This window comes from Cricetulus griseus, chromosome 5, assembly GCF_003668045.3.
Source record: "Cricetulus griseus strain 17A/GY chromosome 5, alternate assembly CriGri-PICRH-1.0, whole genome shotgun sequence".
In the NCBI taxonomy this organism is placed as follows: Eukaryota; Metazoa; Chordata; class Mammalia; order Rodentia; family Cricetidae; genus Cricetulus; species Cricetulus griseus.
This window is the reverse complement of record NC_048598.1, coordinates 169,255,301-169,281,818: the sequence shown is the minus strand read 5'-3', so window position 1 is coordinate 169,281,818 and position 26,518 is coordinate 169,255,301. Positions and strand designations below refer to the sequence as shown.

At 36.2% G+C, this 26,518-nt stretch overlaps 2 protein-coding genes across 2 annotated transcripts in view; one reads left to right on the top strand and one right to left on the bottom strand.

Moving 5' to 3' along the window:
* Positions 1 to 26,518, bottom strand: part of Cog5 (component of oligomeric golgi complex 5) — a 321,229-nt gene that overhangs the window by 233,791 nt on the left and 60,920 nt on the right. The window lies entirely within an intron of this gene.
* Gpr22 (G protein-coupled receptor 22) lies at positions 3,774 to 5,110 on the top strand. Its single transcript, XM_035445026.1, has one exon. It carries the CDS (start codon positions 3,812 to 3,814, stop codon positions 5,108 to 5,110), a length of 1,299 nt encoding a protein of 432 aa, XP_035300917.1. The 5' UTR covers positions 3,774 to 3,811.

Genomic DNA, 26,518 nt, shown 5'->3' with positions numbered 1-26,518 from the left:
TATTGACTCCACAGTAGGAAGAGTGAGAGACTGCAGCCGGGAAGCAGCACCACTCGTTCTATACATTAGCAGGACTGCCGAAACAATGGCACAGTACAGACACATTTTCATTAAGGTCATTCTGAAGAGGTTTTTATGACCCTCTTCCCTGAGCCCTCTACTGATAAATGAACAAAATGAAACAATCAAAACTGGAAATGCTTCAGCTACATCAGGAACTGGTCAAATCTTCAGCAGAGGTAAGATGTGTTCCTTATTATAGTAGATAGCTGCTTTTGAAAGAGCAGAGTGGGGTAAATTACTTTGGAATTTTAGCCTAAATTTTTAAGTTTGCTTGTTTTACTCTACTTATTGGAAAATATGGAATTTTTAAATTTACTTCTTTTAAGATGTGATGTATTTTAAATGTAATTTTTAAGGGTACATTGTTAAATCAAAAACTATTCTGTTCTCTATAATGTACTCCAAAGCTCTTAAGTCACTTTGAATATACCAAATATTTTTAATGTCACTAGTCTACCATTTCTCAAGTGCTTAAAAAAATGTTTATATGTCTTATAAGAAGCCAGTTTACTATTTAGATTTTTTTTGTTAAGATTATGTTCATGTTCACTGAAAATTATTAATTTGCACTTAAGATTTTTTTACTACCATTTACATTTCACACACATGAGCAATTCATCAAAAGAAATTTATAGTGTCTTATCACAGAATCTGTTTTAATGAGTTAAAGTTCAAGCCATGTGCTAATAATTAAGCAAGCTAAAATATTTCCCAGCATACAAGAAATGTTAAATTTATTACCAGGGGGTAATGGCAGTATGTTTAGTAAATACTAACTATTCATAATCTCTAAACATTCTAAAAGAGGAGAGAAATTAGTTTAAAATTTCAGTATTTCTCATGGTTATATTTCAATGCTAACTCTGTTGCTAACTAAGGTAAGATATGCCATTTTTATTATAAAAGGAATTTCATTTGAAAATACTTCATTTTATGACTATAGCTATGCCTATAGCAATACACTTTGCTTATTTTGAGAACAATGCTACATGGTTTTAATTTTTTAACTAAAGTAACTTGTAATTAATTCAAAATTATTAGGAATCCTATTCCTTAATCATTTTCACCTTTTTCACAAGGGCCCACAACTAATTCAGTATATAAAATTGACGATATGAAGAATGCAACTGCCTAAGAAGCTCCCTAGTTCTCTGAATCACCAACTGCTAGATAGTCTTGTAACACATGACTTTAAGAAACTAAGGAGTTAAAGCCTCAAATTAGCTCTGCTGGAACGTAACAAGCTGACAGCATCCCGAGAAGATGCTATACAGAATAACCACGAAAATAAAAAAATAGAACTGTAAAAGCCTGAAGACCAACAGATGAGTGTTTCTGAAGGAAGATCTAACACTTTAACACAGCAGGATTATGGACATTATTGATTCTGCAAGAAACAGTGAAGCAAAAACTTCAAAAAGGAAAATGGCATGATAGACCAGCAAGCAAAATGAAGCTTTAGCAAATGTTTTCTGTACTATTCAGATACTCATATCAATTGATATGACTAATAGAGTTTTCCATCTGAGCTTTATGACCAATTATGTATCCTCTTCTAATGAGAACAAACCAAATTAAATAGCAGATGGTTTTTATCAAAAGAGCATGTACTGGATTTACAATATAAAGCAAATTATGTGATCAAGAAATCATTTCAAAATAATGAGAACTGCTGCAGAAACAGACCGCAAACAAATGGATACCTAAATGCATTTTAGAAGCTAGAGACGTTATATTTCCTTTTCTGTTTTCACATATTCTGGCAAACAAAGAGACACAATCTTATATTCCTTCAAAAAGGAAGTACAATTTCTATCATTTGGCAAAATCTCATTTGTCCATGACTTTCTGAGGGGGGAAAAATGAAAAAATTATGTGCTGTTCTTCAGAAATCCATTAGCCAACTAAACCTTACAATCTGTACAGCTTAAGTACTCAAACAGCAAAGAATGAATTCCTACAAGACATGAAATAAAATACAACTATTTCACTGTTGCCAGGGGGGGAAAAAAAAAACTCATGTCAAAATTGTCAATGACATCATGTATCAATTTGTGGAAAACTGCCATGGTGAGCCAAAAGTCCCATAAGGCAACAGCAAACAGGTAGGTCAAATCATGCATGCACCCTGTGGCAGAAAATAAGTGTGTTTTCTTTCATTGCCGTCTTACTTGACATGTCTGCTTTATTAATTATAAATGTGATGTGACAAAACAAAGACCTGATGTTCAGTCTGTCAGTTCACAAAATTTGGCACTCTTAAAATTTTCCATTTTTATAGGATTTCAGTAAGTTAAGCCATTTTATATGAATAAATATGTGTCTAGTAATAACCATTCCGACTCAAATGAAATTAATGTTGTCATATTTCTGAAATAGAACCCTAAAATAACATGTATAGAGCTGTCAAAGGTAACATCAATTGAAATGTCATTATGAATTTTGAAAGTTATTAATTTTGATACTTCAGGCTGGATTTGGCAGTTCAAATGCCTGAAATGTGAAATATACTTGGATGTATAAATTGATATTTTAAGCTGAATTTTAATTTTAAGGTGCTCACTGTTGACATTTCAGCCCAGAAAAAAATAAGATACCATTTTTATAAATGGCTCTAAAGCCCTAAAATACTTGTTTGCATGAATTAGCCAAAATGTTCATTTTAGAATTTTTCTTCAAAATGATTCACTGGCTGATATGAACCAAATGTCTCACGTGTAACGTTAAAGTTTAAAGTTTTCTCAAAAATGGGTATCAGAACATTCTTTTGAATTCCATTTTTAATCTCACAAATTAAACAAAAATAACTGGATACATTAAAATAACCACTTCAAAAGCATCTACTTTTTTCTTTTTTTTTTTTTTCTGGTTTTTCAGGACAGGGTTTCTTATTAAGTATCTACTTCTTAATACGTATCAAATTTCAATTTCCTCTTTCTACAGCACACAAGAGGGTGTGGTCACAAAATACATCAGCCGTAGGAATATGTTTTACTGAGCCTGTGGCTTTTTATTTTAACATACTGTCGTTCTATTTCCCAAATCTTTGTAAGTCTATTGTAAAAATGTAGTAGGCATATTGACATGATATCCAAAATCCGCATCATTTGTATCTTTCTTAGGGAAATAAACTCAATGTCCACATTGTTAATGACTCCAAAACTCGATAGAGTTGGTAAGATAGTGGTATAATAGAAAAAGATAAATTAGAGCTGTGTGCCATTATCCTTTCAAATTAACACTTGTTCCCTTCATTTGAAATCTCACAGGAATAATTATACCTACACTAATCATGCAAGAGCATATTAAAATAGAATTTACCTTCTATCCACTCACAGCATTGTTTAAATGAAATCTTAAATCATTGGACCAAAATTAGTTTTGCTTATTAAGTAGTCTTCTTATTCAGAAGCATACTTTCTCTAAAAGTAAACACCTCAGTTATTTCCAATGAAGTAAACCCTTGTAGTATGGATAGTAATTCTGCACTACAGATGAAATATTCCCATATGGTTATTACTTTAAAAAGAGAAAACAATTTCTCTTTACACCAAAACAATGCAGCCTTGATGTTTCCCAATCCTACATTTTGCATCAATAGTTTACAAAATAAAAAATTGAACTAAGTACATGATAAAATGATATTTTGATGTTTACAAAGAATACCATGTCTTATATGTCACTTAAACTGTCAAATATCAAATATTCTATTTCATTTTCTAGGGGAAACACCAACTGCTCCAAAAGAATGTGTTTTTCTCCTGTTTTACAAATCAACATGCAGTCTGTATCAAACATTACAGTGCGAGATGACATTGATGACATCGACACCAATATGTACCAAGCACTATCATATCCATTAAGCTTTCAAGTATCTCTCACTGGATTTCTCATGTTAGAAATTGTGCTGGGACTTGGCAGCAACCTTACTGTACTGGTACTTTATTGCATGAAATCCAACTTAATCAACTCTGTCAGTAACATTATTACAATGAATCTCCATGTACTTGATGTATTAATTTGTGTGGGATGTATTCCTCTAACTATAGTGATCCTTCTGCTCTCACTGGAGAGTAACACTGCTCTCATCTGCTGTTTTCATGAAGCTTGTGTTTCCTTTGCAAGTGTTTCCACAGCAATCAACGTTTTTGCTATTACTCTGGACAGATATGACATCTCTGTAAAACCTGCAAACAGAATTCTGACAATGGGCAGAGCTGTAATGCTAATGACATCCATTTGGATTTTTTCTTTCTTCTCCTTCTTGATTCCCTTCATTGAAGTCAATTTTTTCAGTCTTCAGAGTGGAAACACATGGGAAAACAAGACACTGCTGTGCGTCAGTACAAGTGAGTACTACACTGAGCTGGGGATGTACTACCACCTTCTTGTTCAGATCCCCATCTTCTTCTTCACAGTTATAGTGATGCTCATCACCTACACCAAAATACTTCAGGCTCTCAACATCCGAATAGGCACCAGATTCTCAACTGGGCAGAAGAAGAAAGCTCGGAAGAAAAAGACAATCTCTCTAACCACACAGGAGACGACAGACATGTCCCAGGGCAGTGGTGGGAGAAATGTCGTCTTTGGTGTGAGAACTTCAGTGTCAGTAATAATCGCCCTCCGGCGTGCAGTGAAACGCCACCGCGAACGGCGAGAAAGGCAGAAAAGAGTCTTCAGAATGTCCTTATTGATTATTTCTACATTTCTTCTCTGTTGGACACCAATTTCTGTTTTAAATACCACCATTTTATGTTTGGGCCCAAGTGACCTTTTAGTAAAATTAAGATTGTGTTTTCTAGTCATGGCTTATGGAACAACTATATTCCACCCTCTCCTGTATGCATTCACCAGACAGAAATTTCAAAAGGTCTTAAAAAGCAAAATGAAAAAACGTGTTGTTTCCATAGTTGAAGCTGATCCCATGCCTAATAATGCTGTAATACACAACTCATGGATAGATCCTAAAAGAAACAAAAAGGTTCCCTATGAAGACAGTGAAATAAGAGAGAAATGTTTAGTACCTCAGGTTGTCACAGACTAGGGAGAATTCTAAGTTTCACCAAATTTACTTTCAGAAAAGTTTTAAATTTAAATTGTAAAAACTGATTACTGCCAAATGTAAGAGAAAAACATTCTCAGTACTGGTTATGTTGTAGATTTTCAATGTGAATGTCAATTAGATTAGGTCATATATACTCAATTTCTTCATTATTTAATGTATTTGTTGCATGGCAGTTTGTTAAAAGTAATACCATGTGTATAATTTGTCAATATTATGTCCATCAGAATATACTCATGTAAGTCATATTTTCTAAAGAATAAATACATAGCCTTAAAACAGTGTATAACTTTAAAATGTAACTGACACAGGTATCTACATTTTTTTAAAACAATGTATGAAGCCTATTATTTCTAAGCCACGAACTAGATATATTTCTATGAGAAGTTGCAAAATATTTAACACAAAAAAATTATAGTATCAAAACAATCAAAGCAAGATTTTCTGTACCACTATGCTATATTTCTGGAATGATGAACTTGTTACAACATTTTAACAACAAAAAAATGAACTATCTATAAACCTTCTTTCTTATATATAACCCTTATGTGGGAAACCATAGGCTATATTAGTATTTTAAAACCATGAGCCAGTGAAAAAAATAAAACCTTGTAAATGCACACAAAATTAGGGAAACTTAAAATTCAAGCTTATTATATAAAAAAAAAATTGGATTCTGTTACAAGGGTAATATGCCTGTAATACAAACAAACAAACAATAAAGGGAGGGAAGAAAGCTATATTGACACCAGCCTTGTCCCTTCTCCCTCATTTTGCCTGATTGTACACCAAATGTTCTAGGTTAAAAGAAAATGCTGGTTTTAAAAAACTGCAATAAAATAACTTTAATTTTTAGTTTAATAACAATGCTACCATTTTGTATAAGAGAAGTTAACCACATAAATAGGAAGGCTGAGCAGAGGGAAGAAGATCTTATCTATCATTGTAGAAAAGCCTGACAAAAGCAGCTGTTTCTAATTTTAGATCCATAGCAACTTGTGTGCAGTAGAATTTATACAGTGTGCCTTCCCAGCCTTCAACAGCGGCTCTGTTTCCACTCCCCAGGCGACTAAAGCAACAAGAAACTGTCACGTTTCTATTCCACCACCACGTAACGGAAGCATTTTCTCTCAATCCTCAGTTCATGTTAGAAAATGATTACTACTTATAATTATAGATTGAAAGGAGTATGAATACTTTCATAGCAAAACAGAATTTCTCACTTGCTATAATAATTTGGCAATGTGTCGTAAAAACAAAAACTTAGCAACAACTTATTTAAAATAGGTAAGTACCTGCTATATATAGTACAACTGGTTAGCTTAACAGTAATTATTCTATATTTTAAATGTGATATATTCATTAAATGAAGTAACATCATTTTTAAATTTAAAACCTCATGTTAAACAACTCAATAGCTATTACTTTTATACAAATAAAGGAGATTCATTCAATCAACTTTACTGACTAACCTACTCCCTGGGGAATTGAGCATGATACAGAAGCTTGAAGTCACTAAGGTTTCTAGCAAATTAAACTGATTTATTTCTGATAATACTAGCACTGTCAAACTTGGCAAAACTTTCCTCCTGCTTTCTGAAATTAAAGAAATGCTACAGTTTGACAAAAATGTAGCATAATAAAGCAAAATTAATTTTCTGAAACTGTAAAATTAAGACTTAATGAGGTTAAGAAATTTTTATTCAATATTTGGCCTACAATACCTCCTAACACCTTAACTAAAACTTTTAGTGCATTTTGTACTCATAATTCCAAGCATAAGCACCTAGATGTATAATTTTAATTTTAAAAGCTAGACTACTTTCAGAGTTCATGTTAGGAAATACCTTCACTGTGTTTTCAGTACTTTTAATCATGAGGTTTAATAAACATTCTAAAGAATTTAGTATAAAAATAAGTTTCTGACGTTGGCCTAATAGTTTTCATGCATTCTGGTCTTCTAAGAAAAAAAATAAATAGCATTACAACTTTGCCCTTTAAGCCACTATTTGTACATTAGACATCAGAGTAAACAATTAAGCATTTTGTCCTACTGTAATGAATTCTTTCAGGATACAAAAGTACACATACTGATTTACAGTAAACAAAATCTACACTTCCCATACTTCACTAGAAAGCTCAAGTAGCTTTTAATGTGTTAAATATATAGTGTGTGAAAAACTGTGTTAAGAAAAAAAAAAGCACAAACGTCTGAAACTGTTGATCTCTTGGTAAATGAGAGCTTGGACAACCTTAAGTTTCCCTTGCTTTTCATTCACTCCATGAACAAACAAAACCATTGTTTACCTCAGAAGGTCTTTTGCGTCAATATGAAAATTTCTCACTTTTTCACTAGTAATTTTACCCACCCCCCAAAAAAGCATTCTTTCTAACTTTTCCTTTTATAATGAAAATTTGTTTTGCAAATACAACAGAGGCAGGAGTGAATTTGGTAGGGACAACTTCTTACAATTCAACTTTTATATCCATGTGCTTTCAATCTATGCTTTCAGACATGGATGCTACCTTCTATAGTTAATTGAGTCAACTACTCCAAGCATAAGGTCCATAAAGTTCAGAAATTTGTATTGTCTCTCTTGTTCTGTTTGACAATTTACAGAATTTATTACTCTATCAAAAAATATTCAATTGTGAAGATTAAATTCTTCACAATTATGCTTTTTAAAAGACTCTTCTATATATGACAACAATGTCAGTCATATTCATGTAAGTAATCAAGTTTTTTTTTAATCTCCAAAAACAGAAAAAAAGAAAGAAAGAACCCCTACAGTAAAGCATCCATTCTCCAAGTTTAAAGCTCTGACGTCTGCAGCCAGGCAGGTGCTTCAATGGCAAAGCACTGCCACATGTGCTTGGCAACCCTAACTTGATCCTTGGACACACATAAAGCTACAAGAGAGAAGTGACTCCACAAATTATCCCCTATCAGACTCAAGAGTAAAAATAATCTAAAAGAACCATAACTAGGATTTTATTTCACACAGTAATTTTGAGGCTTTATTTCAAGGGCAACAACATTTTTAATTTTATTATGTTTTGTGGTTACATAATTTGTGAATTTTTACACTGAATGAGCATTATGGCAGAGATGTTGAATTACAGAAAAAGGGTCATGACCCACAGGGGTGTAAAAACCCATAATCAAGGTATTTTTTGAATATCTGTATATAATTAATGACATAACTTGCAGATGAGTCCAATTCTAGTTAAGAGTTCATCTATTTCATACATACACAACCTAAAGGTAATTTTATGCCAGATTTTTAATGTGCCTGCATCTGAACTGAAACCATCATATTAGGTCAAATGTAGAATGTTCCTCCTATGTCCTATCCAGAAAGGTTCAGATTTCAGAATATTTTGGATTTTCAGATGAGATATTTTAAAAAATATAAAAATATCTGATAGAGGAGGCAGGCTGAATAAAAGTAGCAAAAGTCGTTTTTAGGAGACTAAAAGAGAAAATAATTCTATTAACTTTAATAAATAGCATAACAAAAGTACTACTGAGGAAATCTACACCAGCATATTCCAGAAAAAAAGAAAACTGCTGTTTGGAAGGAATGAATACAGTGGAGAAGCTTGTTAGGGAAGTTAAACTGGGACCATTTGACAACTCTGAAGTGCCAGCAGAAACATGTGAGCAGGAGAGTAACAAGAAAAGGGCGAGTCTCTGACATCATCAGCATGATGTCTCTGACAATCACAGACTGCTAGAGGAGGGCTCAAAGGACAGGAGATTGTTGCTGCCCTTGCCTGGATACTAGAGGTCTGGCCAAAATGATGGCAGTAGCCCAGCAAAGAGTGAGCAGCTGGGACAGGCAGTTCCGGCCACAATAAATAGGCTTTGCTAACTAAAAGAAAACTATGTAAGAAAGTGAAGAATTAAGCATGGCCACACAAGTACACAGATTACCCTCCTTCATGGAGCTATTTAATTATACACTGTACAAAGTACACTCATAACATGGGCAAAATGATAAGAATCTGGGAGAAGAAAATTCAATAAAGTGAAATGAATATTTTTCATGAACATTTTTAATACCAGAAAATATTTAGACTGATAGTATTTGGGGGGGGGTGTTTTGTTTTTTGGTTTTGGCTTTGGTTTTTGAGACAGAGTTTCAGTAATCCCGGCTGGTCTGGAACTAACTGTGCCAACCTGAATGGCCTCAAACTCAGAGACATACCCAAGTACTGGGATTAAAGGCATGAACCACCATACCCAGAATCTAAACTGAAATTTTAAGATTGACTTTTCTTAGTTAATTCACTGCATATTCCCAGTAACGCATTTTATTTTAATAGTTTCATTTGTGAGGAAGTGAAAGGCATTGGTAAAGTGCTTGCCTGTCCTTTACCAAAAAACTGTGTTCCTGCCACCCATAAAACCAAGAGCAATGGGGCAAGCCTACACAAGAGGATCACAAGTTCAAGAAGGTCATCCTTAGCTGCACAGTGCTAAATAAAGAGCTGGAGCCTAGCCTGAGCTACATGAAACCCTTTCTTTAAAAAAAAAAAAAGAAAGAAAAGAAAACATGACAACATATCAACATGTAATAGAAAATAAAAATCATCCTTTGCTTTTTTATCCCAATAATTCATATTGAACATCTATCCAACTCATTACATGCATATCTTCATTCTTTGTTAATGGCCGCATACTTTTTTATTATTGTTTACTTTTTTGGTTTTCTTTTAGATAGGGTCTCACTATGTAACTCTGGCTGTCCTGGAACTCACTCAGTAGACCAAGCTGGCCTCAAATTCATAGAGGTCCATCTGTCTCTACCTTCTAAGTGTTGAATTAAAGGTGTATGTCACTACTTCTGGCTCATAAAGATAATATTTTAAATTAAGATTTTAAATATAGCAATATTAATAAATACAAATAAAGGATCAAATAATTAAACCTTTTATAGAATAAAATAGCTTCAAGCTATATTTTAAGATCACGTTGGAAAAATGCAAGAAAGGTTTCTATTTCCTAACTTGGTATCAGAAGCAAATATTTTTTCTGAATAGAACAACTTTTCTTCTTTTCCTCGAATTAAATGTGAAATAAGTAAACAAACCACATTTTTGGAGAGTATTTTCTTTCCAGTTCAGAGATAAGCACCTGCATGTGTTCTTGAATGTAGTCCCCTTTGGAGACATGCGGGTGAGTTCAAAAAAAATGAAACACGAGTTAGCTTGTAATAAATGTTACATGGAAAAATGGCATCTAGGTACTATCATAAGACAAAAAAATAAGGAGACCTAAAGTAAGGAGCTGGAGGCAGGCAGTTCAGGGCTAAGAGGACTTGCTTCTATCCCTAGCACCCACATCCAGAAGCTCACAACTCCTGTAACTCCAGTTCCAAGAAAACCAACATACTCTTTTCCCTCTTCTTCAAGCTCCTTCACACTCATGTCAATGTGTCACACACACACACACACACACACACACACACACACACACACACACACACACACGAATAAAAGCAATAGAAACAAATCTTTTTTTAAAGACAAAATACTCAAGGATACTCAGCTTCGCTCCTAGGGAACTACAAAAAGAATTGTGGGTTAGAGTTAATAAAAGAAAACTAATTTGAAAGCTGACATTTCTCTAAAAACCAGTCAAATAATGAAAGATACTCCAGCTAACTGGCTGGATATATTTGAAATATAATTAGACATTATACCATTAAAGCTATTAGAATATTAAAAATAATCTGCACAAATTTGGAAAGAGTGGTATCATGATTAGAAATGAAACAGCAGACTTATTACTAATACAAAAGCTATCATCTCCTAAGGAAGATTCATTTTTGCATCTGAGGAGAGCTCAGAAAACTCAATGAGAATGTTTCTCCCCTTTCTCATTATTAAAAAAACCGTGAAGGTAACCCTAAGTGTCCTTGCCATTCTTGTCACACAGTCTTTACAGGCTGCAGTCTTGGCTTGCAAGTGTGACAGCTTTGTACTTTGTAAAAGGAGTTGTCACTCATCGCACTGCCACCAATATCAACTCTTCCACTATCAAACCCCAAAGCATCACAAGATAAAAGAAAGCTGAGTCTGTCTGGGAGCAAGATCATTTTTCTCACCCTGCTTCCATGAAAGCAGTGTTTCATATTTTCCAGAGAGGCGTTAGCAAGGCAGACTATAAAACCTATCTACCAAGTTTTCCGGGTGAAAAGAAAAAAGTGGCACAAGACAAAGTAATAACATTATGAAGAAATCACTCTCCCTTTACAGAGATATAGACGTATAATACTCAAACTAGGTGGAAATTTTTAATTTAATATAAAACTTTTCATGTTAATACTAATAAAATGAGGACTCTGGGCACACTGAAAATAGACTGGGAATGCAGAGAATAAGACAAATATACTAGCCCATTATATTGCTCATGATTCCATGCTAGATCCTACATTTTATTGATTTTTATTGATATACAACAGTATATGTTGGCTGGATAGAGAAGATTATGGTATTATTCATGCCATAGGGCCAGTTAAAACGGAAAAGTTAGCTAGGCATAATGGTGCACCTCTTCAATACCGGTAGTCAGACAACAGAGGCAGACAGATTACTGTGAGTTTAAGCCATCTAGTCTACACAAAGTTCCAGACCAGCCAGTATTATGTAGTGAGATCATGTCTGGGAGGGAGGGAGGGAGGGAGGGAGGGAGGGAGGGAGGAGGGAGGGAGGGAGGGAGGAGAGGGAGGGAGGGAGGGAGGGAGGGAGGGAGGGAGATTACATTTTGTCCACTCAAAATGTAATCAGCCTATATCAGAATCTTCTACAGTGCTGGTTTAAAATGCCTATTCCTCCTGGGCCAGCAAGATGGCTCTGTGAGTGAAGGAGGCACTTGACACCAAGCCTGAAGACCCAAGTTCAGTTACCAGGACCCACATAATTTAGAAAGAGAGGACCAACCTTCACAAGTTGTCCTCTGACCTCTCTACAGGTATACATGACATATGTACACACACACACACACACACACACACACACACACACACACACACACACAGAGAGAGAGAGAGAGAGAGAGAGAGAGAGAGAGAGAGAGAGAGAGAGAGAGAGAGAGAGATCCCATCTGACTTTCTCAATCAAAACCTCTAGGATTTTAGCACTGAAAAGTCCATTTTAAATAACTACTTTCAGTGATACGAGTGCTCGAGTTTCAGATCAACTGACTTAAAACCGCCCACAGTAACTAACAATGGAAGAAGTCTGGGCAGTGCAGAGGCTGGGGCAGAATGACCACTGACTCAGGGGCTGCAGTATCAACAACAACAACAAAAAAAAAAACACCTTCTCATAGAAAGGAGGAGAAGGGAACCACTAATTTGATTATCAGAAGACTAAAGGTTCAGGGTATTCAGGTCTCTAATAAATGAAAAGTTAAAAATGTAGCTCACACTGAATTCAATTAATATCAAACTACCTTCTTAAAGAAAAAAGCAAACTTACTAATCTTAACTACTTAGCCATACATACTATAATCAATCCACCAAGACATTAGCTTCCTAGGGACATAGACATAAATTTTGTTTTTATAAATAAGTTACTGATAAAATATTTCCATTAAAAATCATACATTCATTAGTCATGATAGCACAGGCCTATCATCCCAGTTGGAAGCCTGAGCTAAAGAAAGTTCAAGGTGTTCAAAGCCTTGATAGGTTATGAGACCCTGTCTCAAAATAAGTAAAAATACACTCAAAAAAAAAATACCTTTTAAAGAACAATACTCTAGAGGGAAATAATAATGAAGAAAATTCAGGTAACATCCATAAAAAGGGTATCAATCATAACATTTTTAAAAAATTAGGTGGTAAATCATAACTTCCCCTGGAAAACTTACTGCACTTAAAATTATAAACTTCAAAACTTCATATACTCTTTGGTCTCACAGTGCACATGTTTAAAACTCCAGGAAAACGGTTTTACTTTTGGTAAAAGGGGGGGGGGATCTACATTTAATGAGTAAAGATGCTCAAATTATCACCTTAAATATATATTTGAGAATAACTGTAGACGTCGGTTGTCTCCCTTAAGGCTTCTTTATTTTATTTTTTTCAATTTCATTAGTTCAAATTAGGAACAAGCTTGCTTCACAAGTCAATCCCTTCTCCCTCTCTCTCCCTCTCCCTCCCCTCCCCTCCCCATAACCTCCCACCTGTCCCCCACCTCATCCACCCTCCACTCCCCAGGCGGGGCAGGGCCCTTGACGGGGGCTCCCTAAAGTCCACCACATCATCCGTGGCCGGGCCTAGGCCCACCCCTATGTGTCCAGGCCAAGAGAGCATCCCTTATCGTGGGATGGGCTCTCAAAGTCCCTTCTTATACCAGGGAAAAATACTAATCCACTACCAGGGGTCCCCTAGAGTACAGAGGACTCCTCATTGACATCCATGTTCAGGGGTCTGGGGTTCTTTATTTTAAAAAAGAAGAGTGGATATGAAGGAAAAGAGCTTTTCGCCGGGCGTTGGTGGTGCATGCCTTTAATCCCAGCACTCGGGAGGCAGAGGCAGGTGGATCTGTGAGTTCAAGGCCAGTCTGGTCTCCAGATCGAGTGCCAGGAAAGGCTCCAAAGCTACACAGAGAAACCCTGTCTTGAAAAAACAAAACAAAACAAAACAAAACAAAAAAAAAACAAAAACAAAAAAAGAGCTTTTCAGCTATACACAAACTTAAAGCCTATGGATTCTACAGTAAATCTGCACCGCGACACATAAGTGACCACACGTATTTCAGGTTGGGAAGGAAGTTGTGTGCATGTAGATGCACATGTGTGTAGACACGAAGGCCAGAGGTGAAACCTAGGTATTGCTCCTCAGGAGTTATCACTATGCTTTCTGAGATAAAGCCTCTAGCTGGGAACTGAGCGCACCTATGAATACAGGCTGGCTGCCCAGCATGCCTGGGGACCCTCCTATCTCCGCCTCTCTAGCACTGGAGTTACATGTACAAGCCTTCAGTTTGGGATTCTGGCGGGATCTAACTCAAGTCTTCACACTTGTGTGGCACACATCTTACTGATTGATCCCTCTCCCCAGCCTTCAAGATATATATTTTAAAAGAAACAGAAAATCCAACCCTCCTGCTTTAGCTGTGTGATATGAGACTGCTACCTCATCTCAAGAGACTCTGTCTATCTCTAAAATGACATCACTTCAAAGAGCTGGTGGAAAGTGTCATGAGAACTAGCTCATGATGTAAGGCTCAGGACCTGGCACCTGGGATCAATATAGCACTTATCACATTATTGTGGAATTTGTTTAAAAATAGCGAACAATAGCATTTCGATTCAATTATGTGACACAGTCACTTTCAAAGGAACAAATTGTAAAAAGGAATTCACTATGACTTCTTCCCTCAATTAAGTATGTTAGTAACATGGTTTTTGCTTTTCTTAATTTTTTTCTTTTTAATTTTATGTACATTGGTGTTTTGCCTGCACATATGTCTGTGTAAAAGTTTCAGATCTTGGAGCTACAGTTGTTAGCTGCCATGTGGTAGGGGGTATTGCTGGGTATTGTATCCAGGTCCTCTGGCAGAGCAGCCAGTGCTGTTAACCACTGAGCCATTTCTGAAGCCCTCTTAAGTATTTTTTATGATCCTTTAGTACCCATCTCTAACTTGAAAATATGTGTAGTAAGACTTCAATGTTTTATTCTCAGAAAATAAATCCATGAGAACAGCCAGGGGTTGTTAGTCCAGTCTTGTAATCCTAGGGCTCAGTAGGCTGAGGCAGGAGAAATGCCAAAAACCTGACATCAGTCTAGGTCACACAGTAAGTTCCATGTCAACCTGGACTGCAGAATAAGTCCCTGTCTAGAAAAAAAAAATCCATGAGGATTGTACACATAAAAGTAACAACTATTGGGCGCTGGTGGCTCACGCCTTTAATCCCAGCACTTCCCAGGCAGAGGCAGGCGGATCTCTGTGAGTTCGAGGCCAGCCTGGTCTCCAGAGCGAGTGCAAGGATAGGATCCAAAGCTACACAGAGAAACCCTGTCTCAAAAAACCAAAAAAAAAAAAAAAAAAAAAGTAACAACTATTTTGTTTTTGAATGCAGAGAGTATAACATGTGCCCAAGGTGACTGTTAAAATGTGACAAAAATTTGGTTTTTACAGTCCTAAAGAAAAAAGAATGAGAGAAAAGCAATCTTTGGGGGCCAGGCAATGGTGCAGAGGTCTATAAATTCTGTCTCAGTAAATCTCAATAGTCTTTAGAAATGGGAGAGTTTTTCAAACCCAATCACCAATACAGAAGAAAATGGATTTAAACCATGATCTAAATGGTTTCAAAGCTCATCTCTTCCATCTCAATCTAAATTTCACAGAACTATTTGTAATAATTTCTGTTATAATTTTATGATAGTCTCTCAAGTGTTAGCAATGCATCACTTTGATGAAAGAAGAATTTCTGAGCACACTGCTATTCTGACCAGTATGTTAAAATAACTAGCCTACAAGTATACATTCAAAAAGATATATTCAGTCATTTACTATCAGTGAAAATCTTCCTAACCAATCCTTTTTAGCTTTTATTTTTCATTACTACAGTTTAACTCACTTTAAAACATCAATTTCACTACTTAGTGTTAAACAGTAATTTTTCCACATCAGTTAATTAGGTGCCTATTCTTAATGATTCTCAAACATTGTTCAGTAGATCCTCTATCAGCAAAGTAACTTTGCTACCCCTAGCCCATAATTACCACATTTAATATACACGTGAAAGCCTAATTTTTTGAAGAGGTGATCATCCTGGGTGTACTTTCAGTCCTGATCAAGCTGGAGAATCTAGGTCACCATATGGAGAATCCCAAATAAACACTAACTCTCCTATTCAACTGAAACTGGTTATGCAAGTCTCTTCCCAAATAAAGCTTTAGGCTGCCTCACTGATTTAATATACTACTAAGAAACAATGTCCAATCCCCATCTCTTTTTCTATGTGTACAGTTGCACATTGTGCAGAAACATATGCGTGAGAGCCAGAAGTCAATCCTGAGTACCTTCACTGAACATTATCCATCCATCTTAGTTTTTGTGACAAGACCTCTTGATGAACCTGGAACTTACTGACTCCTAGACTGACTGACTGCTCCAATGATCCTCTTAACTCTGCCTCCCTAGTGCTGGGATCACAGGCCCATGCTGCCATGCTCAGCTTTTTACATAGGTGCTAGGGATCTGAACTCAGATCCTCACCGCTTTTGTGACAAATACTTTATTGATTGGGCCTTCTCCTCAGTCCTCAAGACTTGCACATTTTCAGACTTCTAAGAATAGGCTGGGGAGCAAAGGGGAGGTGGAAACATGGCTCCATAACTAAAAGCACTGGCTGTTCTTCCAGATGATGTAGGTTAAATGTCCAGCACACACACACATGGCAGGTAAAAACCATCTGCAACTACAGTTCCAGGGCATCCAACAGCCTCCATGAGAAATGTACACATAGGCATACATGAGGGCAAAACACCTATACACATTTTTTTCAAGTAAAATACATAAAAAATTAGAATAGTTTCTCAAACAGAACCTAAATTTACAAACAAGGCAAAGCCAACAAATTTCAATTAAGCAAATTAGGAGACTAGAGTTAAACAGCTAACATTCTCTTCATTAAAATAACAAGTAAAATTTGCTTTTCAAAAGCTCTACAGTAGCCGGGTAGTGGTGGCATGCATGCCTTTAATCCCAGCACTCAGGAGGCAGAAGCAGGTGGATCTCTGTGAGTTTGAGACCAGCCTGGTCTACAAGAGCTAGTTCTAGGACGGCCTCCAAAGCCACAGAGAAACCCTGGGGGGTGGGGGGAAGCTTTACAATAAACTATTTTCTTACTCATTTCGTTACAGAATTTAGTACCTTGTGGTTGTAAGACAGCCAGCAAGTCCCATTTTTTTCCTGGCTATCAGCTGAGAGCAGTTGTCAACTTCTAATCACATCTATCTGACTTGATTCTCAATCCCTTTCTTTTTTTTCTTTTTTTCCATGCTTCGATTTCCTGTCTTCAGCATCCAGCATCTTTTTGCCTATGGCTTCCTTTTATTTTTTATTTATTTATTTTTTTTTACAAACGTTAGTGGCTGACAGTGAAAACACAAGAATAATCTATAATAATCTTCTCATTTCAAAGCCATACCTGTAACTGCAAAGTCCTGCTTACCATTCAAAGTAACATATTTTCCATGAATTAAGGCATGGATGAACATCTTTGAGGTGTTCACTAGGATGCCTAGGACACTATGTTTAATGAACTTTGCTAATCTGAAGTCAGAAATCAAACCACAGAGCATGAAAACTGCTATGATATGAATTTGTGTTAACCCCAAAGCAATAGGGTAGATAGGCAAGGCCTTTGGGTATGTGTTAGATCACAAGACGCCTGGCAGACAGTGCAAATTAATACTGCTATCAAAGGGGCTTGTAGGAGTATGTTCTCTCTCTCCTCTCCTACCATGTGAAAGCAAACATCCCCTTAGCCCTTCCCCTTCTGCCCCTGGAAGACACAGGAAGAAGGTGCACAGGGGAAGCTAGTGCTTCATCTTGAGCTTATCAGCCTCCAGAATGATAAGAGAATAAATTTCTGTTCTTTATAACTTATCCAAGCAACTACACTGTTGAAGTGCCACACAGTAGATTAATACTCTACATTAGCAGCAAAAGCATTCCGTTTAATTGTTGAGTAGTTGTACCAAGAAATAGGACTATCAGTAAATGTCTTAATTTAAATAAGTATCCAGCAAATGTCCAGCTAATTCTTACTTTTTCCTAAAGGAAGCATACTAACATATCTGACTATGACTTAACTGAGCACAAGAAACACAACTTCTTACTGTAAAACAGCACTTCTAACTCTAGACTCTCCTCCCTTTGCTTCACTACTTCAAAATCCCACAAATCTTCATTCTGAAACAATTTCCCACAACATTCAAGCCGTGCTTGAAGATCCCCAACTCGGATGAAATAAGAGCAAATTTACTGAAGTGGTCACAAGACAAGAGTAAAATATACAGAGCTAGAATACCCTAGAAGCTTCATATTAATCCACTGAAAATTGTAGGAAGCCTCCTTCATGTTAGTTTTGTCAAAGGGAAGACATAACTTTCAATGAACACAGTGTCACTACAGATCTTATAAGTATCTTGGAAAATTCATTCAATAGAAGAAAAATGACTGCATGAAATCCATTTCAGTCTTTAATCAAAATTTTCAAAGACTATTTTTTAAATAAAATAATATTTAATATTTGTGAATCCCATAAAATGACCAGGTAGCTTTACTGTTCTAAACTTGACTAATATAAAACATTCTTACATCCAATCATTATTTGAGAATAGAAAGATTATATAAATGCCATCTCCATTTAACATCTCTAATTGTATTTCAAAGACAAAGCAGACATTCTTAATCCATATAGATCATTCTGAAAGACACTCAAATTCACAATGCTAATTTACAGACTGGAAGTACACATGAGAAATAAGCACACACACTTTAACTCAGCCCATCTCTCTAATGGTGCAGCACAGATCCTTCAGAGAAGTGACAATCTAAGTAAAGCACTTTTTAAAACACACTATCTGATATCAATATTACAAAGCTAAGGCAATTAAACAGAATAATACTAGCAAAAATGCAGATATTTATTTCATGAGAACAGAAAACAGCCCATCAGTAAATCCACACACATGAGTAAGTAAGTGACCTTCAGGAGTGACTTCACAGAATACCTGAAACAGAATAACATATTAAAAACTTGTTCTGGTTTATGACTCTAAATACTAGAAAGTCCAAGAAGCAGGCACCAACATCTAGCCAATGCAACTGATGATGGGAACACAGAAACCCAAGGAGATGTGTTGGGGGGATGGAAGGCTACACATTAATCCAGCTCCCCAAGAACGAATCAATCCTCATAATGATCTAATTACCTCATAAAGGCCCTATCTCCCAGGAATGCCCTAACAGCAACCAAATTTCAAAATGTGCTTCAGAGGGGACAAAGCCCAGCAAAACTCAACCAATAATATATTATACTAAGTACAGATTCATAAACTTTGTACAAGATTTAAGATGTTAGAGTCCACACCATAAATGAAAATAAAGGTCCTATCTAATGTTCTCTCCTAAGCTATATGCAAGGACATAGTCAGAAACAGTACTAACAATTTCAGCCTACTCGATAAACACATCTGGATAAACCTGAAAAGTTAAAATTCAATAAATAGACCATAAAATTTAGACACAAAGATTTTCCATAGTACCTGTTGTGGAATATTATTTTAACTGGGCAGAGATGTGTTACATTTGTTTATGCTGCAGATTATTACGCTAACTATGTAAAGGTGTGTTGCTTCTGTTTATACTGCATTCCTTTAACAATGTGAGGATGTGTAATTAATTATGTAAAGATGTGCTGCCTTTCTTTTACCCTACCTGCCTAAGGCCCCTGATTAGTCTAATAAAGAGCCGAATAGCCAATAGCTAGGCAGAGAAAGGATAGACAGGGCTGGCAGACAGTGGGAATAAATAGGAGACTCAAGGCTGCACCTACCCACCTTTACAGTATTAGATAGAACTGTTATAATTATCCCTTCTTCCAGAGTAAATATATAGCAAAATGCTTAAAAAGAAAATTGGCTTAAAGGATGTTCTCTCATGATATATGGTACTAGGACATAATAGATGGGAATGAAAATATAAAACTCAGAAAATAGACATTACCATTTAATGGACTTCTCCGTCCAACTTCCCTAACTGACTCATTATAATGTACTGCATATATACAAATAATATAATATATATGACATATATACATATATATATATATATATATATATTTACTGATATATAGAGGGGGCATCTATGTAGTTCTGGCCTGAACTAACTATGTAGACCAGGCTGATGTGGATCTCACAGAGATCCTCCAGCTGCTTCCCAAGTGCTGAGATTAAAGATGTGCAGCACCATGCCCTGCTAACTTTAAAAATGATCTTAAAATAACTAAACAAAGCTTTAATACGGACCATTAAGTCATTAACTTCCACAATCACAAAATGCATTTGTTGCTTGAACATGGCATATCATAAATAATGCATGTCTTATATTTGGGTTACAATATGAGACAACCATATTTCAATAAAAATCCATTCTCTCATTTTCACCTAATAAGTAGGTCTTTATTTAGATTTAGTTTTATATTCAAGACAATCTTAGGATGTGGGATAAAACCCTGAATTTTTTTTATGGGTTTTAAAGAGACCTAGCAAAGATAGCAATCTTTCTGGCAAATCAATCAGTGCTGCCAAGAACTTTAAGGAAAGCATTGGTGGTTAAAAGCACAGATTCTGGAGTCAGAATTTTCCAGGAGCACTATATGTGCACCCATTAGAATATAGCTATAAAGAGAAATGGGACTTTATGTTTTGTTTTGGAACATATCGTTAATGTATAAAATAGCACAAGGCATACGCAGTAGGCAGGCATTCAATAAATATTTATAGAAGAGATTAATAATTGTACCTAAGTTTTATAGGAATAAAATGACGAGTTGTTTTGTACTGCTTCATGAGAAATAAAGATGAGTACAAATGGAAAAAGCAGTTTTTTTCCTCCTGAAAACCACATCAGTATCATTGTTAGTATCAGATTTATGGTTCCAATATAGAAATAGTGACAGACCTTGAACTTCTTAAACACAAAACCTGTATCTATTCACTAAATTTATAGTGGGTTCCTAACAAGCTTATTCATGTTGAAATAATCATTTGATAAGTATGTGAATTATAAATTATGATTTTTATAGCAGACCAAAAATATGCATGAAAGTATGGTCTGGCTTGTTTTCAATGGAAAAATTTTATTCCTTTGAATTCTACTTGTAAGAAAAGTCAAAAATATAGAAATAAAAATAAAATAAAAAGCCACCTACAAATATACCCTTGTAAGCTATAGTAATTAGTTCACAAATGCAATATTTTCAAAAACTACAAAATATTGAACATAAGAAATTAGGTTTTTTGTTGGGCAGTAGTGGGGCATGCCTTTAATCCCAGCATTCAGGAGGCAGAGGCAGTAGGATCTCTAGGAATTCAAGGTCAGGCTGGTCTACAGAGCAAGTTCCAGGACAGCCAAGGCTACAAAAAGAAACCTTACCTTGAAAAAACAAAAACCAAAAAAAAGGAGCTTTTTTTTTTTAATTTGAAGATACAGTAAATTTTTTAAATAGAGTAATTTTATTTCAAGCAAGAAACCATACATATAATATAATTTAACACAATAACTTATAAATTTGGAGTATCAAAACACTAACCAATTTGTTTTAGTCTGTGGTATTAATAGAAAATCATTCTAACACTCAAGATAAAATGTATGATTGAAATCTAGGAAGATTTTAAAATTCATATCCTTGTCTAAAATATAACTAAAATTATATACAATTTTAATCAATGGCCAAAACCTAATATTGTGTAGATAAAATAAAGATAGTCACTGATGGGAACCACAGAAACTTTGGCTCAAGAGATTAGCAGTTACTGAGCAGAGGACGCTTCATAATCCTAAAACTTTACTGTAGACTCCAGGTAAAGCAGTCAGAGTAGCATAAAGATGTTAGCATTACGAACATGGTTTGCTTCAAACGTCTAACCAACAGCAGCTTTAACTGATTTCGTTCATATTACAAACACATTTTTATTACAAGATATGTGCCCATTTTATCTGCATAGAGAGAAAAAAAATCGTATCATTTTCAGTCCAAAGGCTAACATTTATTTCACAGCATGTAAATAAGTTAGTTTTACAGACTTACCCAGTATCACATAGCTGTGGTTCAGATGGAAAAGTCCTTGAAAAAAATTCATGTGCTGGAAGGACTGATTTCCAGCTGGTGGCACTACTGAGAGGTGACTGGTCACCAGAGTGCTAACTATCATCATCAATCAGTTGTCCTAAATGTACTATCAGAAGGTAGGGTCCAGGAGGGGAAACAGGTCACAGCTTATCCTCAAAAGGTACACAACTTTGTTCACTATAATCTCATAATGTGAAATTATCTGTCACAGAGTTATCCTTATCCTCCACTTCTGAACATGCAATGTGTGAAGCATGATCTTGAAACAAATGTGCTCAGGAATGTGTCAACGCCTATATATGATAATACATCCTTCCAATATGAATAGCCGTGAGTTCTCAATAAAGTCTCGCTGCCCTGTGTGCTGGGAGACCCCGCTTTGATCCGGCCCCTGTGCTCTCCTTACTTGCTGCAGGTAACAAACTTCATTCTTTTCTCTCTTAGTTGTGGTTACTGGCCCTGTACTCACCAAGGAGTGAAACCATCGTGTTTCATTATATAGGGAGAACCTGTATCGCACAGACAGACATTGGTAATTTTAGAAATGTTCTTATCACTAAAGTATGATATGATGCATGTACACAATTATAACAGTAAATGAAAAATATTACTTTTATTAAAATATTAATTCCAATGTATTATGGAAATTTCTTATCTTCCTCACTTCTCTCTAATTATCATGGCAAAACTGATCAAAATTGAACATTGGTAAAAGATAAAAAGAAGATGGTTTTGCAAATATGAAATTATACATTATTCACATAAGCTTCAATTTTTTTTAAATATTTCTTTTCATTTTTACATGTATTGCTATAGTCTCTGTGTGTGCACTATGTCCACAGAACCCAAAAGATGGTATTAGGTTCCCCTAGAACTGGAGGCATAGACAGTAGTGAGCTACTAGATGTGGGTGCTGGGAACCAAACCCAGGTACCCACAAGAGCAGCAAGTACTCTTAACTTCTGCACCATCATTCCAGCCCCAGAGGGTTTTTGTTTTTTTTTGTTTTTTTTTTTTTTTTTTTTGCACATCCACATTTGGATTAGTCAGTCATGAACTGTATTTCCTCAGCAACCTCTTAACATTTGATATTTACAAAATACCTTGAGTAAAAGCCAATACAGTAGAAAAGGGGTTTAAAGAACACGCCACTATTTGTATTGCCGTATCTATTGGTTCCAGAAGATAAAAATCATAATAAAATATCTGCTACTTTTAAATATGATGGACTGTCATTGAGGATAAATGCATAAATTAAACCTTGGAATAAGTTTTATCTATATTTAATGATCACTACAGGTAAATTTTGTTTCATAGGAGAGTGAACATGCAAATTAACAAAATCAGGAATGAAAAAGGGGATATAGCAACAGACACTGAGGAAATGCAGAGAATCATAAGGTCATACTTTGAAAACCTATATTCCTCAAAATTCAAAAATCTAAAAAACTGGACAATTTTCTGTATAGATATCCACTTACCAAAATTAAACTAAGAACAGAAAAGCAATTTAAATAGACCTATAACCCCTAATGAAATAGAAGCAGCCAACAAAAGTCTCCCAACCAAAAGAAGCACAGGGCCAGATGGCTTCAGTACAAAATTCTACCAGAAATTCAATGAACAGCTAATACCAATTCTCCTCAAAGTATTCCACACAGTAGAAGCAAAAGGGTCATTGCCAAACTCTTCTTACGAGGCATCAATAACCTTGGTACGCAAGCCACACAATGACACAACTAAGAAAGATCACTACAGATAAATATCCCTCATGAACACTGGTGCAAAAATACTCAATAAAATACAGGCAAATCGGGGAGAAGGGGACTGGGGAGGAGAATAAGAGGACTGAGCCAGGGGAGGAATAGAAGAGAGCAAGAAAGAAGATGCCTTGATAGAGGAAGATAATACAGGTTTGGAGAGAGGTCTGACACAGGGGAAACGTTAGGGGATCCACAGGGATGACCCTAACTAAGAATCTAAGCAGTGGTGGAGACAATGCCATTGATGCCCTTCCCCTACCATGACATTGATGACTAGCTTAGATGCCATTCCAGCCTTCATCCAGTAGCTGATCAAAGCAGAAACAGGCACCCACAGCTAAATACTGAGCCATACTCCTGGAATCCAGTTGCAGAAAGGGAGGAGGGATGAGCAAAGGAGCCAAGACAGGGCTGGAGAAACCTGCAGAAACAGGTGACCTGACCAAGTGAGAGCACAGAGACCCTAGTCATAAAGCTGGGAACCAGCATTGGACTGAACCAAGCCCTCTGAATGTGGATGCCAGCTAGGAGGCCAAGACAGTCTATGGGACCTCTCAGTGGAGCCAATGTTTATTCCTAGAGCACAAATGGACTTTGGGAGCCCATTCCCTATGGAGGGATACTATTGCAGCCCAGATACAGCAAGGAGGGCCTGGGCCCTCCCCCAAATGATGTGATGGACATTGATGGTCCCCCATGCCTCACTATCCCTGGGGAGTGGGGGGTATGAAGTGGGTTGGGAGGTCAGTAGGGAGCATGGGAGGATGAGAGGACGAGGGAAGGGGGGGGAGATATGTAAATAAGAGTGCTTCCAAAATAAATTAAAAAAAACAATACTGGCAAATCTAATTCAAGAATACATCAGAAAAATCATCGACCATGATCAAGTAAGCTTCATCCCAGGGATGCAGGGATAGTTCAACATACAAAAGTCCATCAATGTAATCCACCATATAAACATACCGAGAAAGAAAAACCACATGATCATCTCACTAGATGCCGAAAAAGCCTTTGACAAAATCCAACACCCCTTCATGATAAAGGTCTTGCAGAGATCAGGGATAACAGTAACATACCTCAACATAATAAAAGCAATATACAGCAAACTAACAACCAACATCAAACTAAAGGGAAAGAAACTCAACATGATTCCCCTAAAATCAGGAACAAGACAAGGGTGTCCACTCTCTCCATACCTCTTCAATGTTGTCCTTGAAGTTCTAGCTAGAGCAATAAGACAACAAAAGGAGATCAAGGAGATATAAATGGTAAAAGAAGAAGTCAAACTTTCATTATTTGCAGATGATACGGTAGTTTACCCATAAAACTCTACCAGGGAACTCCTACAGCTGATAAATACTTTCTGCAAAGTGACAGGACACAAAATTAACTCAAAAAAAAAAATCAGTAGCCCTACTATATACAGATGATAAATGGGCTGAGAAAGAAATCATAGAAACATCACTCTTTACAATTGCCACAAGTGGTGCACATCTTTAATTCCACTTGGGAGACAAAGTTGTGCAAATCTCTATGAGTTCAAGGCCAGCCTGGTCTATTGATCTAGTTCCGGCACAAAGAAACACTGTCTCAAAAAACATAGATAGATAGATAGATAGATAGATAGATAGATAGATAGATAGATAGATAGATAGAAAGAAAGAAGATAGGTAAATAGGTAGGTAGGTAGGTAGGTAGATGGTAGGATCAACATAGTAAAAAATGGTAATCTTGCTAAAAGCAATCTACAGATTCAATGCAATCCCCCATCAAAATCCCAGCACAATTCTTCACAGACCTTAAAAGAACAATACTCAAATTTATATGGAAAAACAAAAGAGCCAGGATAGGCAAAACAATGCTCTACAATAAAGGACCTTCTGGAGGCATCACCATCCCTGACTTCAAGCTCTATTATAGAGCTATATATAGTCCTGAAAACAACCTGTTATTGGCACAAAAATAGACAGGTAGACCAATGGAATCGAATTGAAAACCCTGATATGGACCCACACACCTTCAAACACCTGATTTTTGACAAAGAAGCTAAAATTATACAATGGGAAAAAAGAAAGCATCTTCAACAAATGGTGCTTACATAACTGGATGCTGGCCTATAGAAGAATGCAGATAGATCCATATCTATCACCATGCACAAAACTTAAGTCCAAATGGATCAGAGATCTCAATATAAATCCAGCCACACTGAACCTCTTAGAAGAGAAAGTAGGTGGTATGCTTGAATGAATTGGTACAGGAGACTGCCTCCTGAACATAACACCAATAGCACAGATACTGAGATCGACAATTAATAAATGGGACCTCCTGAAACTGAGAAGCTTCTGTAAGGCAAAGGACACAGTCAACAAGACAAAATGGCAGCCCACAGAATGGGAAAAGATATTCACCAACCCCACATCTGACAGAGGGCTGATTTCCAAAATATACAAAGAACTCAAGCTAGTCACCTAACACCAAATAATCTAAGTAAAAAGTGGGGTACAGAACTAAATAGACAATTCTCAATATAGGAATCTGAAATAGCTGAAAGACACATAAGAAAGTGCTCAATATCTCAGCCATCAGGGAAATGCAAATCAAAACAACTCTGAGATACCATCTTACTCCTGTCAGAATGGCTAAAATCAAAAACACCAATGACAGTTTATGCTGGAGAGGATGTGGAGAAAGGGGAACACTCCTCCACTGCTGGTGGGAGTGCAAACTTGTACAGCCACT

Coding starts and splice junctions, on each gene's coding strand:
- Gpr22 (XM_035445026.1), top strand. CDS start 3,812: ATGTGTTTTTCTCCTGTTTTACAAATCAACATGCAGTCTGTATCAAAC.